This window comes from Ixodes scapularis, unplaced genomic scaffold (assembly GCF_016920785.2).
Source record: "Ixodes scapularis isolate PalLabHiFi unplaced genomic scaffold, ASM1692078v2 PGA_scaffold5__190_contigs__length_132052651, whole genome shotgun sequence".
NCBI lineage: Eukaryota > Metazoa > Arthropoda > Arachnida > Ixodida > Ixodidae > Ixodes > Ixodes scapularis.
Window position 1 is genome coordinate 46,395,855 of NW_024609880.1, and position 15,151 is coordinate 46,411,005.

A 15,151-nucleotide genomic window follows, 5' to 3' on the forward strand; every position below is an offset into this window, starting at 1 on the left:
AAACAGAATCAATGCACTTATGAACCGCTAAGCTAAGAAAACAAAACGTAAGCACTGGGATGACACATGTGCTACAGCTGATGCCATCAAGCCTGGAACTGAGATTTGGAGAATACTCGATGCTTTTACAGGCAAACGTGATTTACGCCGTTCACATGCTTCGATGGCATTTCGCCTCGGAACAAATCTGAGGGAAGCAGCGGAGAAATTTTCGGACCAATTTTTTTCGACCCAAGACCAGACCGACAAGGTGTATGAAGCTGTGACCAGATCGTCTCCCTTAGACACGGACTTCAACATTGAAGAATTAACGTTCGCGTTAAAATCAACTAAGCGGGAAAGTGCCCCCGGACCAGACGGAATCACAAACCAGATGCTGCAAAACTTACCAGCTGAGCGTCTACAAGAGCTACTAAAGTTTTTTTAATTCTGTATGGGAATCAGGTATCATACCAGAAGAATGGAGACCAGCTTGGGTTGTACCCTTACACAAACCAGGAAAACCACACGACGCACCATCATCGTACCACCCCATTTCTCTCCCCTTCTGTGTGATGAAGCTCATGGAAAGGATGATACATGCTCGACTCACATGGTGGCTTGAAACTAACCATCTTTTGCCGCACGAAATGACAGGATTCAGACGCGGGCTATCGACTCAAGACAGCATCTTAGACCTAATCAGTTCGATCGAACACAACCAATCTAACAAAAAATCGACTTTGACGGTATTTTTCGATATCTCGAAAGCATACGATAATGTTGAACCAGCGGTAGTTCTCGAAAAATTGACAGACATCGGCATAACAGGGAAGTTCCAAACGTTTCTGAAAAGCGTCTTGACCAACAGAACTCTCAGGGTTCGGCTTGGTCCGTCTCTCAGCACTACTCGCAGATGTACTAGAGGCTTACCACAAGGAAGCGTACTATCGCCCATTTTGTTCAACATTGTTTTGGCAAGATTACCAGCATGCCTTCCTAAGTACACTCTTCCCATTAATATGTCAGTGTATGCGGATGATATATGCGTCTGGGTTTCAGGGTACAGGCACCATGGCCTTCGAAACGCCACTCAAGCAACCATCACCGCAGCAAGCAATTATCTCAATGATTCTGGCCTACAATTCTCACTCGAAAAAACTGCATTCATACTGTTCCTGGGAAAAAACCGACGTAATACCAAAATTGACCTCACACTTTACAATACACCGATACGACGCGAATGACAACACAGGTTTTTAAAAACCACTTTGAAGTCTAGGCTTAACTGGCATGCACAAGCTATGATCGTAAAAAAATCTACACTGACAGCAAGAAACGCAATTCGTAGAGTCGCAGGACAGTCGTGGGGAAACTCACCAAGATCCATGATGCGTCTGCATTCAGCCCTTATTGTAAACCGTATATTATATTCTTTGCCATTCATTAAGCTGTCATCAACATATTCCGAAATGCTCAAGTGCATACATAGACAAGGCCTGCGCACTTGACTGGGAGTTCCAAGGTCAACAAAAAATGAAAATTTATACAAAGAAGCTCGCGCTTTCAATTTACCGCTGCTAGCAACCAAGAGCCTTCTTTCTCAGCACGTACGTTTGATTACCACGTCTGCAGGAAGAGACCTGTTGCGACGACTTAAAACCAGACAAAAATCGTGTCTTTATATTTCTGGACAAACTCTTCAACACCTTGAATGGACACCTGACATTTCTCATGATCGAAATGGTGTTAAACCATCGCCCCCTGGAACAACTACTGCCCAAAGTGCACCTTCCACATTCCGGGTATACACAATAAGATGAGCAAAAATGTAACAGCAATCAAGCAAAAAACAATCGAATATATCTCGATAACATACGCTGACTGTCTACAAGTATACACAGACGGGTCAGTAAGTCGCACCAGAAGAAGCGGCACTTCCGCTTTCTATATGCCTAGTTTACAACTTGAATGAAGTGGACGACTCGATAAGATGGTATCGTCAACAATAGCTGAAATGTATGCGATTGTAGAAGCTCACAACCTGATAAGTAAGCTCACACCACAAAATGTGGTTTTACTGACAGACACTCGTGCTGCTCTCCAACAGCTACAAAGACTCCAAGAAACGTCGAAAGCAGCAACGGCAGCTAAATTAACTACAAAACCACTGGAAGCGAACGGTTTCAAAATTTACTATCAGGGGGTACCGGCACACATCGGGCTACGAGGCAACGAAAAAGCGGATCAACTTGCTTCCGCCGCTCATAATTTACCCGCTAGCATTAAGACCACAGAATACAGTAGAAATTTCAACAAAACTATATACGACCATATATGCTCGTTATCTATAGTCCACTCCTCTTCGGTTCAGCCGTGCATAACCCGAAATCTCCACCGCGCAGACGCCACTCTGCTTTTCCGTTTACGTACAGAGAGTGCACGTACAGGCCAACTGCTGCACCACTGGAAAAAGTGAGATACCGATACCTGCAGCAAGTGTGGAGTAACCGAAGACCTCAATCACATGCTGGACGATTGTCAAAAGTTTGAAAAGGAAAGAAAAACATTCCCGGCTGAGTTGAGAAAGCACAAATTTGTGATACAGGACACAGCACAACTTATATTTCCTTCTGGTACTCGTGCTATGACGAAATTACTTCAGAAATTATTTCTGAATTTCCTGCCAGCCACTGGCCTACACACTCAACTGTAAAGGGCTCATATACTACAAACGTGACAAAGACAACAGTGGAAATTTCTGACCACTAACTTTAATACCTCCTCTAATCTTCTCATATCTATCCTCTTTCTTTTTATCTTCTCATTAATTTAACTTTATATTTTCCTTTCGCGCGTGGGACAATGTCGGTCTAGTGGCAAGACTAACTCCAGCCGGATTTCCGATAGTTTTAATAAAACGATTCATCTCTCTCTGTCTTTAATCATATCAACCATTTCCTTTTTTTTTTTTACTAATTTTAGTTCTTTACCATTTTTAATTCTCAGTCTTTTCAGACCCCTTCACTCCTTTCTCATAACTATTTGTAACTTTTAACGTTAGCGTCTTTAATGTCTTCGTCTTCCTCATCTTCCGAATTAAAACGTCAGTACCGAGTAAGCGCTAGTCCTGTGTATACGTCTCCCTCTTGTCCTTTTCTTTCACGCTTTCTAGTTTTCTGAAAGAAGACAAGGGCTGCACCTTTCCTTCCTCAAACGTCCTCACTATACTCTGTTTCATACTTAGTGTGCAACGCTGTCAAAGGTACTGGCGCGAGCATGGGGCTTGATCTCGTTGAGCATTTGCACGCGTTTTCGCGCAAACAGAACCATAGATGAAGCCACGCGCTCGCGCCAATACCTTTGACAGCGTTGCACGCTGTATGAATAGTGGATCCACACAGTGGCCGCCTGCCTTGCGTCAGTATCGTCGTCAGCGCGTGTTGCAGCGTCTCACAACAATTATGACGTTACCACATGGCGATGCGAAGACGGGCGTGTCTGCCGCTCTGCGGCGGCTTTCGTCGCGTTTCGGTGTGTTTGCCGCTTGGGGCAGGTCGTGAATTTACTAACAATGACGTGTTACGCAGGCCTCGTCTTTTGGGTAATATTGGTAGGGGACGCTAAATACACCAATTAAAGACCGGTTCATCGTGCTGGGTTTTATACGTCACCTAGTGAAGCCCGGCGCGGGGTACGGATCGGGGACGAGTGCTTCGTCAATGTTCGGCGAGGGCTCGTGTTCCATCAGTGAGGAATGAAGCTTCACCCGAGAGCTGTTGCAGCCCTTGTGTCCAATCTGCGCATCCCACTGGCGTCTGGTGGGTGACGTAGAACTTTTAGCACCAAGGCCTCGTTACGAGTGAGATGTTGGAGAGAGTCACCTCCTCTTCAATTTCTGTCATACTCCTCATCGAACGTTCGGGGCAACAAAACAAGCGAAAGGAAGAAAAACGCCACATGCCAGTAATCCTTCAGCAAACTTCCAGAAGGCGTCGCGGAGATACTAGATTGAAACGCCTGGTACGGGCGTTTTTTGTAGAGTATACAAAAAGGTGGCAGGGTAACTTGTCACGGCCGTATTATAAGGCGATGGACGCGTGTATGCCTAGTATAAATTATTTTCACACTCGGAAACTCGGAACGATCCAAAAAGCGCCATATTAAAATAAAAAAGAGCAATATTTGCCGCCAAAAAGAAAATTGAACTACAGCCACTTACTATATAACTACAGTTCAAGCTCCTTGATAGCACGCAATTTGCACGTGCTTCTTCCAAGTAGTCATACTCTTTTAAGCGTCTACTACGTGACTCAGTAAGTTTTAGGAAGTGAGTGGCGCCACACAGCAGCAGAAGAATGAACCTAAAAGTACCATTTAATACCTGAGGAAAACACTTCGCACTGCACGTTGCGTATTGTTACTTGTACGAGGAAGCATAGATACAATTTAGGCAATTCTGGTCCCCACGTACTTTGCCACTGAATTAGACAGCATTCTATAGAGCAAACCACCTACGTTTAAATAATACATGGGCCTATGTGAGCAAGCTGCTCGCTTCCGGAGTGTACCGGGATGTCTTCCATACAGTATAGTCTCCCGCAGGGTTCCTGCAAATATTGCCCGCGGCGGCCATGCTTCGCCACCTTGCCTACATGCTCGAGTGTCAAGAGAGATTGAAAGAACGCGTCTCACTCAAGGTAAGCAGGCGGCGAGCGAAGCCGCCCGCGAATTAGAATAGCTCACTGGCAGCGTTTCCCCGAACGCGACATTGGCGCATCGAACTGGGAACCAATCACTCGCGTCCAGTCCCTCCGGTTCTTGCTCTCCTACCCAATCACGATTGTCGTATCTCCATTCAATGCGCTATAATGGCATCCGTGTATCCGCGGCTACTGGTAGCTTAAGGAAGGCTTGGCGCGAAGAATCCCGAGCACCTTACATCTGCTCCTCAACAAATCAGATTGCGGCGTTGCGCGATAAGGACGCCGAATAACGAATGTCGAGGCAAGAATCATGAAGATCGCTTATTCGTTCACAAGCGACGACGTGAATCTCTTAAGGCCCGTTTAAACAGTTGCGTCTGACTACGTTTGACCGCGTTAAGAATGCTTGCGTCGAGCTGTTGCTAAGGCAACCCTTACGACGAGCCAATGGAAAGGCGCTGTGCTGCACGACGCAGTCGACGTAAATGAGTGAACGAGCCCTTATGCTAGCGGCGAAAATAGCATGTTCTGCGGCACGACCGTATCCACTACGAACTCTTAGGCAATAGAGGAACTCGAACCTATCACTACTGAGGTCCAAAAACTGAGGTCCAACGTTTCAAAGCTGAGATCCAACATTTCAAAACCGACATGGTTTTATTGGTGACATTGCAGAGATTTTCTGATCGTCGCTTGTCGGCGCGGCGCGCACAGGAAATTTTAAAAACCCTTTCTTTCCTTTTGCCGCGAGGAGAGGGAAGTCGGGACTTCCCGTACGCCGTGCGGCGCGCAGAGAGCGAAGAGGGCAGCCCCGGTATCCCACCAAGAATTGCGCAACGAAGTGAGATTCTTCGTGTCGTCTGCTTGAAAGACCTGTTTTCCAACATTACTCGCTTTATGCGAAATCCCACTTTGGCAGTATGTAGTTGCTACGCGTAGTGTCGGATGGTTTTCGAAACTTCTACCGCGCTTACCCACTTCACAGATCACTGGTGGCAGTCGTCAGTGTCATCCACGACGTTAAAGGCCGACGTACACCCTCGGTTTTCTGCAGGGAAGATAATCCTGTTAGCACTCCCCTCTCCTAATCTGCGAGGAGCGCCAAGTTGGGGCAAGGTGAAAAGTGGAGAGGATATAGGAAAGGAGGGGGAGGGCAAAAGTGGAAAGCGCGAAGTGAGAAGAATATGAGAATTACCCACGTCGCACCTCCTTCCACAGTTACGTGACGGCACCATTCCACCCGCATTTCGGAACCGTGTTACGGCTATCGCTTTCGTTTTTTCGCATATTGTGGGCAAAAATACGATTGTTTCTTCAGGGGCCGCTCTAATTATTTGAAAAGAAGCAACTGCTTTGTTGTGGTGATGTTTTATTTTTCTTCCTCGCGCAGCGTTGCGCGTTTAAGTATACGGTTATGGTAAAGCGCCCATGGATATTGACGTTGCCTGGTGTATTCTGGGTGTAACATGATTCAATAAAAAGTCTCTGCCGGGGGATACCTGCGACGTCGAGGATGCACGTGTTCTTGAAGTCAATGCGATGGTCCTTGACGTAATGTTCCTCAACAGCGCTGCGCTAGAGGTCAAGTTTGCATACATCGTTTTTGTGTTGAAGAAGTATCTTGTGGAAGCTCTTTAAATTCACCGATGTATGTGGCGGGGCAGTCGGAGCGCGGAATTCTGTACACGAATTTTTGTTCCTTTTCTTTAGAGGAGCGATATTTTGGTCGTATTGTAAGTCGTCCCAGTGTTCGCATAGGCTTGTGAGCTACCCGAATTCTATTTTTTGCCAGCACGTGTGCTAGTGCCACACTTGTACCCCTATATAGGGCACGCTGATGCGTGTAGCTTTGTCCTTGCCGTTGTGCGTGCCGATGAGTGCGACCTTGACTGTGGGCAACTCGATGAATAAAGCCGCTGGTGTAGCCGTTGTTCTAGAGATCATCGATAACCGTTTTTAACACGATACGTTCGAGTTTAGGAGCTTGTGTCGAAGAAAATACGGCGTCGGGGGGGAGGGCAAATCCTGATTGGTCGATGGGTCATGACATCACAGCCGTATGACCGCGCGCGGGAATTTCAAGCACCCACAACAGTCACGTCAAACGTGACGTCACGCGTTGAATTGAAGTGATTAAAACATGCAATGAAATGGTAATTAAATGTTGCTGCATGTGTGAAATCATTTGGCTTTTTTTAAAGTAATTCATTTGCCTTAAAGAAAAAAATTAAAGAATTTTTGGCAGAGGCGGCGTTTGTACCTACGACTGTTCTGTTAGGAGCCAGACAGGCTACCAACTAGGCCACGCAGACACTTTTTTTTTTGCCTGTTTTTTTTTTTTAGGTATACGTATTTAATAAAAGGTTAGAACAGAAGCCAAATTGGCTCGTGAGGAGAATGACACAAAGTTCAAATCGTCAGAAATTCTTGAAGGTCTCAAGCTCTTCAACCAGTGGCAACCAGTCAGGCAGCGGCTGCTGCACCTTATAAATGTCTTTTAAGTAGCACATGCTTTCAACGAAATACTTATGAACAGGACGCACATTAATCTGTGTGCCGTACAACCCTATGACACTGTCACAGACTATGCAGAGCAGCGAGCATAGATATGTCACAGGGAACTGTGTCCCCACGTTCCACAAACAAGTACCGTACGCCATAGGGCTTTAACGTGACAATTTTGTTTTAAAGTTGTTTGGAGGATGTCCCAAAAAATACCACATCCCAGCAAGTAGGAATATATGTTTTATGGGATCGGGCCTTTTACACAGAAAACAGTTTTCAGACTATGCTACTTGTGTGCCATTGGACACTAGCCAGGCTTTGACAGGGAGCGTTTCACTGTGTGATTTAGAGAAAAACGTTTTCGCCCATGCGGAGTCTATTACTTTTTGTGCTCATTTTAAAACGTCTTGTCCCGGTGCGGCACTGTACAAAGCTCGGTACAAAGGAGCGGGAGGTGAGGCGTCGGTCAGATATCTCAAGGGACATCCACGCCCCAGACAAATATTATAGCGCAAACCGCGCTCTTAAAAAGGCATATGCGTCATTGACTTCCTTTAAATACTCCCGAATCCAGTTGCTGAAGCAACTCGACGCCCCAATAAACTCGGGCAGCGCGTCACGTAACCTCACTTGAATCACGACACGTAAGGATGTGTCCCTTCGGTCTTGAAGGAAAATAAACCTGCTCACGAGCTGCCTGATGAATAAATAAGAAAGGAAACCACTCGTTTTGACTCGGCGGAAAACGTTTGTTTCACTAGTTCGCTCTCAAACCGAATTCCACATAAAAACGGACAACACTCGGTGCATAAGTTCAATTTTGCTCCGCGAACAATGCAGGCCCTGTTGTACGTACCCCAGCTTCGCCATGAAAAAAAACATTGCATAATTTGGCCCTAGTAAACATAAATCTCTGCTCTGATTGCCCCGCCACAAACATCGGTGAAACCAAAGGGCTTCCACGCGATACTTCTCCCACACAAATACGAGTAACGCAAATTTGATCGCGAGCACAGCGCTGTTGAGAAACATCATCTCAAAGACCATGGCATCGACTTCAAGATCACGAGCATCCTCAACGTCAAAGGTAACCCCCGGCAGATACTATTTATTGAATCAGGATACATTCAGAATACACCAAGCAACATCAATAGATCCATGGGCGCTTTACCATCTGTATACATAAACGCGCTACGTCACATGACAAAGAAAAAGAAAAAAAGTCGTATTTTTTGCCCACAATCTCTGAAGAAACGAAATCGATAGCTGTTGCACGGTCGCGCGATGCGGCTGGTATGGTACCGTCACGTACCTGAAGACGCAGGTGCGACGTGGTTAATTCTGAGAGCCGTCGTGGTTGGCATTGAGGATGCAACTGACGACTGTCACAAGTGATCCTTGAAGTAAATGAGTAAGCGCGGTGGAAGTTTCTAAAACCATCTAATATTACGCGTAGCAACTGGATACTACCAAAGTGGGATTTCGCATAATGCGAGTCATGTTTGAAAACGAATCTTTCAAGCAGACGACACGGAAGACTTTTTTTGTCGCATAGTTAGTTGCGGGATGCCGGGGGGTCGACGGAAAAACCCGATTTCCCTGGCTTCGCACCAAGAGCGGAGGGATGGGTTTTTTCATAGCGGCGACGACAGGACACGAGGTTGAAATCCTGCAAGGTGTCGCCCGTATAGCTATCCCTTTAAACCCTTTGATGCCCAACACTTTAGTTTAAGTCCAGCGCACCTACAAACTTTGGTGAGGATTTAGAACAGACAGCAACAAAAAAAAATCTGCTCTCAGAAAAAAAATTATCTTTATTTGTGAACACCTAATGATATGTTACTCCTGAGCAACGTTGGACATCTGCGGCGCTACTTCACGTGAAACGAGTGAGAACAGTTGCGACTTGGGATAAGGCACAGCAGCATCTCGCATTTTGCACAGTCCAAGAACGTGTAACCAGTTTTGCTGTATTTGCACCTGTTCTTTTCAGTGTACTGAGGCCAGTGGTGCGTTCCATCATATCTCCCATCATCTGTTGACCTTGGCTTTAGTGGCGGAATGATCTTGCTGGGAGGTTCATTTTTATTTTCCAATGTGTCTGACATTCTCTACAAAGGCTTGGTTTTCAAGTGTGCCAGGGCTTGTGCGATTTGTGAACGGAAAGCGAGAAGAGAAAGGCTTCTTTTGATGCAGCGTTGCGTGCCGTGTCGCTTGTACACGAGATAAATATTTATTTATTTATTTATTTATTTATTTATTTATTTATTTATTTATTTATTTATTTGTTTATTTATATATATATATATTGTTAGGAAGATAAAGACGAGGAACGGTTGGGTACGGGGGAACGTGCAAGCAGCTCGAGAGGCCGCGCTGTGTATGCTTACGAACGGTTCGCGATATCTGTTGCTCCCTCGCTGCCTCTTAATTTATCCCCATTTCCACCCTTGCAAGTGGTGGAGGTGCTCTAGCTCCACAACCTCTCGCTCCCCTCCAACTCTCCCACCACATCGGTCTGGAACTCCGTAGCGGTCGCAAGATCACCACTATGGCTGAAGAAGCCCGAACCGGCGTCACCATCCGCGCACCACCTGCCGCTCCAGCCACCACACCACCAACCGTCAAGAACCGGCAGCGGGACCCGCCATTTTTTGCGGGCACACCAGATTCCGATGTCCACGACTGGCTGAAGACCTACGAACGGGCAAGTCTCCACAACCGTTGGGATGACTCTTTCAAGCTCGCGAACGTTTTTTTCTTCCTCAAAGACACCGCTCTGAAATGGTTTGAAAATCATGAAGAAGAAATTAACTCGTGGGACGCCTTCAGGGTCACTTTTGCAAACGCCTTCGGCAAGCCAGAGCAGCGTAAGCAGCAAGCAAAGGACACGTTGGCTAGCCGCTATCAGGCAAACACCGAGTCATCCACTTCTTACATTGAGGATGTACTGCGGCTATGCTCCCGCGTCGATCCTGAAATGCCAGAAGATGACCGCATTCGCCACCTTTTTAAAGGACTTTCGCAGGAGCTGTTCGCCATCGTTGCGCCGAAATTTCCACCAACAGTACAGCAGCTCATTGACGAATGCAGAAAGTATGAAGAGCTGCAGAGTGCCCGAATCACTAAGGCACCTTTCGAGCGTCTTCCCGAGGTTTGTCTTGCCACAGCCTCCAGTACCGACATAGCTACATTGATCAGGACAATCATCCGCGATGAACTACGTCCTTACCTCGCTCATTTAACACCAGCCGCTGCTCTTGCCCAAGAAATACCACAGGTGAAATATACGCAGCAAGTTGTCCAACAAGAAATCCGCGCTGCGTTAGGTCACCTTGCCCTACCAACTCCGCTTGCCTGCCAGCGCCATCGGCGCCTCCTCTCATTTGTTCAATGCCCCAAGACTCGTACCCCCCTATTGCAAGTTTGCGGTTCAACAGACGCCCCAATCTTCCCGGCCTTATGGGCCCCGTCGTCGAACTGAAATCTGGCGAACCGAAGATAACCGCCCCATCTGTTACCACTGCCACACACCGGGCCATATCGCACGCTACTGCCGCCATCTAGTGGACACTAAAATGTACCGACCTTTAGCGACGGGCACTTCCCGCACCTTCCGGAATGAGGCGCACCCTTCTGACGATCGACACGACCCACGTACTTCTTCGCCGATCACCAATCGCCGTGGCCGATCACCATCGCCCTACCCTCGCCGCCCACGCTCTGTGTCGCCCCTTAACGCCGTTGCCGAATTCACCGAGACGTCAAACTAAAGCCAGCAGTCTGTGCGAACACCGGAGGTCAGACTGCACTCTCCAATCTCGACAAAAAACCTCCTTCTGACAGCCCAACGACTGTTCAAGCTAAAATTGACGGAAAGACGTTTACAACCCTAGTGGATTCAGGCGCCGCCAAATCATGTATTGCCGAAAATATTCGTCGTCGTCTAAGAAAAGTGCTCACGCCTGCTGACGGACGCTTGCTACGGATGGGTAACGGGGAACTGATCCGACCCCTTGGCTATTCAACCCTTTCAGTGCTTCTTGGTGGTAGCCGATACACAGTCATCTTCACAGTGTTGGCGAACTGTGTTGCTGACGTAATCCTTGGGTGTGACTTTCTGACAGCAGCCGATGCTTTTATTGACTGCGGAAGTCGCGAGCTTCATCTGAACACTTACAACAAAGATGCCACCTCTTTGGATTCGACTCCGGTTGTCCTTCGTCTCTGTCTCTGTTTGCCTCTGTTGACCGCAGTGTTTGTCGAGCTCGTGCCCGAGGCGCCCTTTAGCGGTTCCTGCGGCCTTGTCGAGCCCATTCGCACCAGCTTTGAAAAAAAAGCCGCTCTTGTACCGTACTCAATTGCCGCACAGAAAGCAGGACGAGTCCAGTTGTACATTACAAACCCTTCAGCGGAAGTGTTAATGCTACCTCGGGGATCTCGTGTCGCCACCATTCAAACGTATGACGAGCATACACTTGCTGCTTTATCTCCGGGAGCTCTCAACACCTCTCCGCGGTCACCTTCTGTCACTCCTTCAAGCTGCGAGACTGTTCAGATGATCGACCCTTCCCTGACCAACAGAGAGCATCAGGCTCTCTCCACTCTGCTAACCACGTACAGTGATTCATTTGATTTTGACCGACGTGCCCTCACGAAGACAACGACTGTGAACCACAGCATTGACACCGGTACGGCAACTCCAGTGAGAAGTCGAGCTTACAGAGTTTCACCAGCGGAGCGCCGAACGATACAAGAAAACGTCGCTGACATGCTCAAGAAAAACGTAATCGAACCTTCATCCAGCCCTTGGTCGTCACCTGTAGTACTCGTGAAGAAAAAGGATGGTTCATGCCGATTTTGCGTTGACTACCGCCGCTTAAACAAACTCACCAAAACAGACGTCTACCCGTTACCTCGAATTGACGACACCTTAGACAGGCTTCAGGGCTCATCCTTTTTCTCTTCTATGAACCTACGCAGCGGCTACTGGCAAATACCTCTCTCTGATGACGCCAAACCAAAAACAGCATTTATCACTCCTGATGGCCTTTACCAATTCAACGTAATGCCGTTTGGGCTATGCAATGCCCCCGCGACATTTGAACGAATGATGGACAATTTGCTTATGGGCTTTACGTGGAACATTTGTTTATGCTGTCTGGACGACGTTGTTGTCGTTTCAGCTATGTTTGAGGAGCATATACGCCGACTGCGCCAAGTTCTCGATTGTTTCCGTGCAGCTAAACTACAGCTGAACTCCAAGAAGTGCAGGTTCGAAGCGCGGCAAATCAAAGTACTTGGCCACCTGGTCGGTGTCGACGGAATTCGCCCTGACCCCGACAAGATTCAAGCCGTCTCCGAATTTCCTGTGCCTAAGAACTTAAAAGACGTTCGCGGTTTTCTTGGCCTCTGCATCTATTTTCGAAAATTTATACCGGCATTTTCCAACCTTGCCGAACCGCTGAACGAGCTACTTCGAATGGGCCGAGCCTTCCACTGGGATCAACCCCAAGAAAACGCCTTCAACTCTCTTAAACGGGCCCTCATCTCTGACCCGATTCTTGGACATTTCTTAGAAGGCGCCGACACAGAATTACGAACCGATGCTAGCGGTCACGGATTAGGTGCTGTCCTGGCGCAAAACGTTGGTAACACAAAGCGAGTGATTGCATACGCAAGCCGAACTCTTACAAAATGCGGACGTAACTATGCAATCACCGAACGTGAGTGCTTGGCTGTCGTATGGGCCATTACCAAATTTCGTCCATATCTTTATGGAACCCACTTTCGAGTCGTCACAGATCACCACGCCCTTTGCTGGCTTACGAATCTTAAGGACCCATCTGGACGCCTTGCACGTTGGTCCCTCAAGATTCAGGACTACGACTTCAGCATTGTTCACAAGTCTGGAAAGCTACACCTCGATGCTGACGGCTTGTCTCGGTGTCCAGTGCCCAGTGAGCCTTCTGGACAGGAACCCCAGAGCTCCCCTTTTCTCTCTGCAGCTTTGGACACAATTGACGTAGCCGACGCTCAACTATCGGACCAACACTTAAAACCTATCATACATTACCTATTGGGAAACGCCACACGTTCCACGCGCCAACTGCAACGACATGCTACCCTTTTCACGCTTCACGAGTGTGTTCTTTATAGAAAAAACTATGAAGCACATGGGCGTCCGTGGCTGCTTGTTGTACCCCGAACACTCCAAAGAGATATAATACAAGCGCATCATGACGACCCGACTGCTGGTCACCTTGGATTTAGCAAGACATACTTCCGCATCCGTGCTCGCTATTTTTGGAACGGCATGTACCGCACCATTAACAGATACATCCGAACATGTCGCCTTTGCCAAACAAAGAAAAGCCGTACGACCAGGACACCCGGGCCTTTTCAATACATTACTCCACCGGATACTCCCTTTAAAAAAATTGGTATCGATTTTTTGGGTCCTTTTCCGCTTTCTGCCAACAACAACCGATGGGTTATTGTGGCCGTCGACTACCTGACGCGGTACGCTGAGACGACGTCTGTACCAAAGGCCACTGCCCAAGAAGTAGCGGATTTCTTTCTCCATAAGATCCTATTGCGTCATGGAGCACCACAAGTCATCATCAGTGATCGAGGCACTCCGTTCATCGCTCAGCTTCTTGAGGAGATTTTACGCCTCTTCAACACAGTTCACAAGTGGACGAGAGCGTACCACCCACAGACTAAGGGACTGACCGAACGCCTCAACAAGACATTATCACAAATGATATCTATGTATGTTGACGACCATCATACCAATTGGGACACCGTCATCCCTTATGTGACTTACGCATACAACACAGCACACCAGGCCACCACGGGCTTCTCCCCTTACTACCTTTTATACGCCCGCGAACCTCTTACAACTCTTGACACAGTTTTGCACTTTATCAACCACCCCCCAGTCAGTGGCTTTGCAGCCGACATCGTCTGCCGAGCCCAAGATGCTCGTCACCTTGCCCGCTTCGCCACGCCGAGAGTCACTCTTCCGTCACTTACGAAATTGGGGACATAGTTCTACTAGCCACACCGCTGCGTCAACCGGGACTATCTCAATAACTTCTCTCTAAGTACATTGGACCCTATCGTGTTGTTCGTCGCCTTTCCCCCACGAATTATGAAGTGTCACCGCTGTCGCCTCCACAGGATCATCGCTCGAAGACCACAGACATTGTTCACGTTGCCAGGATGAAGCCATTCTGCATTCCGGACAACCCCCATTGATCTGACCCATGTCAGCTCTTACCCGACCGGCGGGAAGTATTAGGGAGATAAAGACGAGGAACGGTTGGGTACGGGGGAACGTGCAAGCAGCTCGAGAGGCCGCGCTGTGTATGCTTAAGGGGTATTCACACGAGGGAGAAATCCCGGGGATTTCTCCCCGGCACGCGCATTCAACGACGAAAACGTCAGGCTTTGCGATGTGCAAAAGCCTCGCGTTTTTATCTCGTGATGCGCGCGTGCCGGGGAGAAATCCCCGGGATTTCTCCCTCGTGTGAATACCCCTTTACGAACGGTTCGCGATATCTGTCGCTCCCCCGCTGCCTCTTAATTTATCCCCATTTCCACCCTTGCAGTATATATATATATTATGTGCAAAAATCAATTAACCATTAAAGTCGTTCATATTTGAAGATTTTAGCCGCCGGGTGAACCACGACGTATACGCCACCAATTTTTCGTCACCAACACCAATACTACCCACATATGCCCGATGTTGCTCCTGGGCAACATCATAGTTGTCAGGCTGCTACTGAGCTTTCCCAAACTGTAAGTTCATTTTCACTGCACATACGTCTCTTTTAGTTAATCAGGAGGAGATTTCAATCAAGGATTTGTTTAAATATCACATCCTGCATTTCTTTTCATCGATGTTCACCCACCTGGTACAGTGACGGGACGAGGTCGCTCGCCGGTCCAGA

The 15,151-nt window shown here is 47.8% G+C and overlaps 1 protein-coding gene across 1 annotated transcript in view; it reads left to right on the forward strand.

Annotated features, from left to right (window-relative positions):
* LOC8036914 (SEC14-like protein 2) overlaps positions 1 to 15,151 on the forward strand; it is an 82,619-nt gene that overhangs the window by 50,719 nt on the left and 16,749 nt on the right. Inside the window, exon 6 of the mRNA XM_042293839.1 lies at positions 4,585 to 4,679. Within this exon, the coding sequence (XP_042149773.1) occupies positions 4,585 to 4,679 (95 nt within the window). The remainder of the gene's footprint in view (positions 1 to 4,584; positions 4,680 to 15,151) is intronic.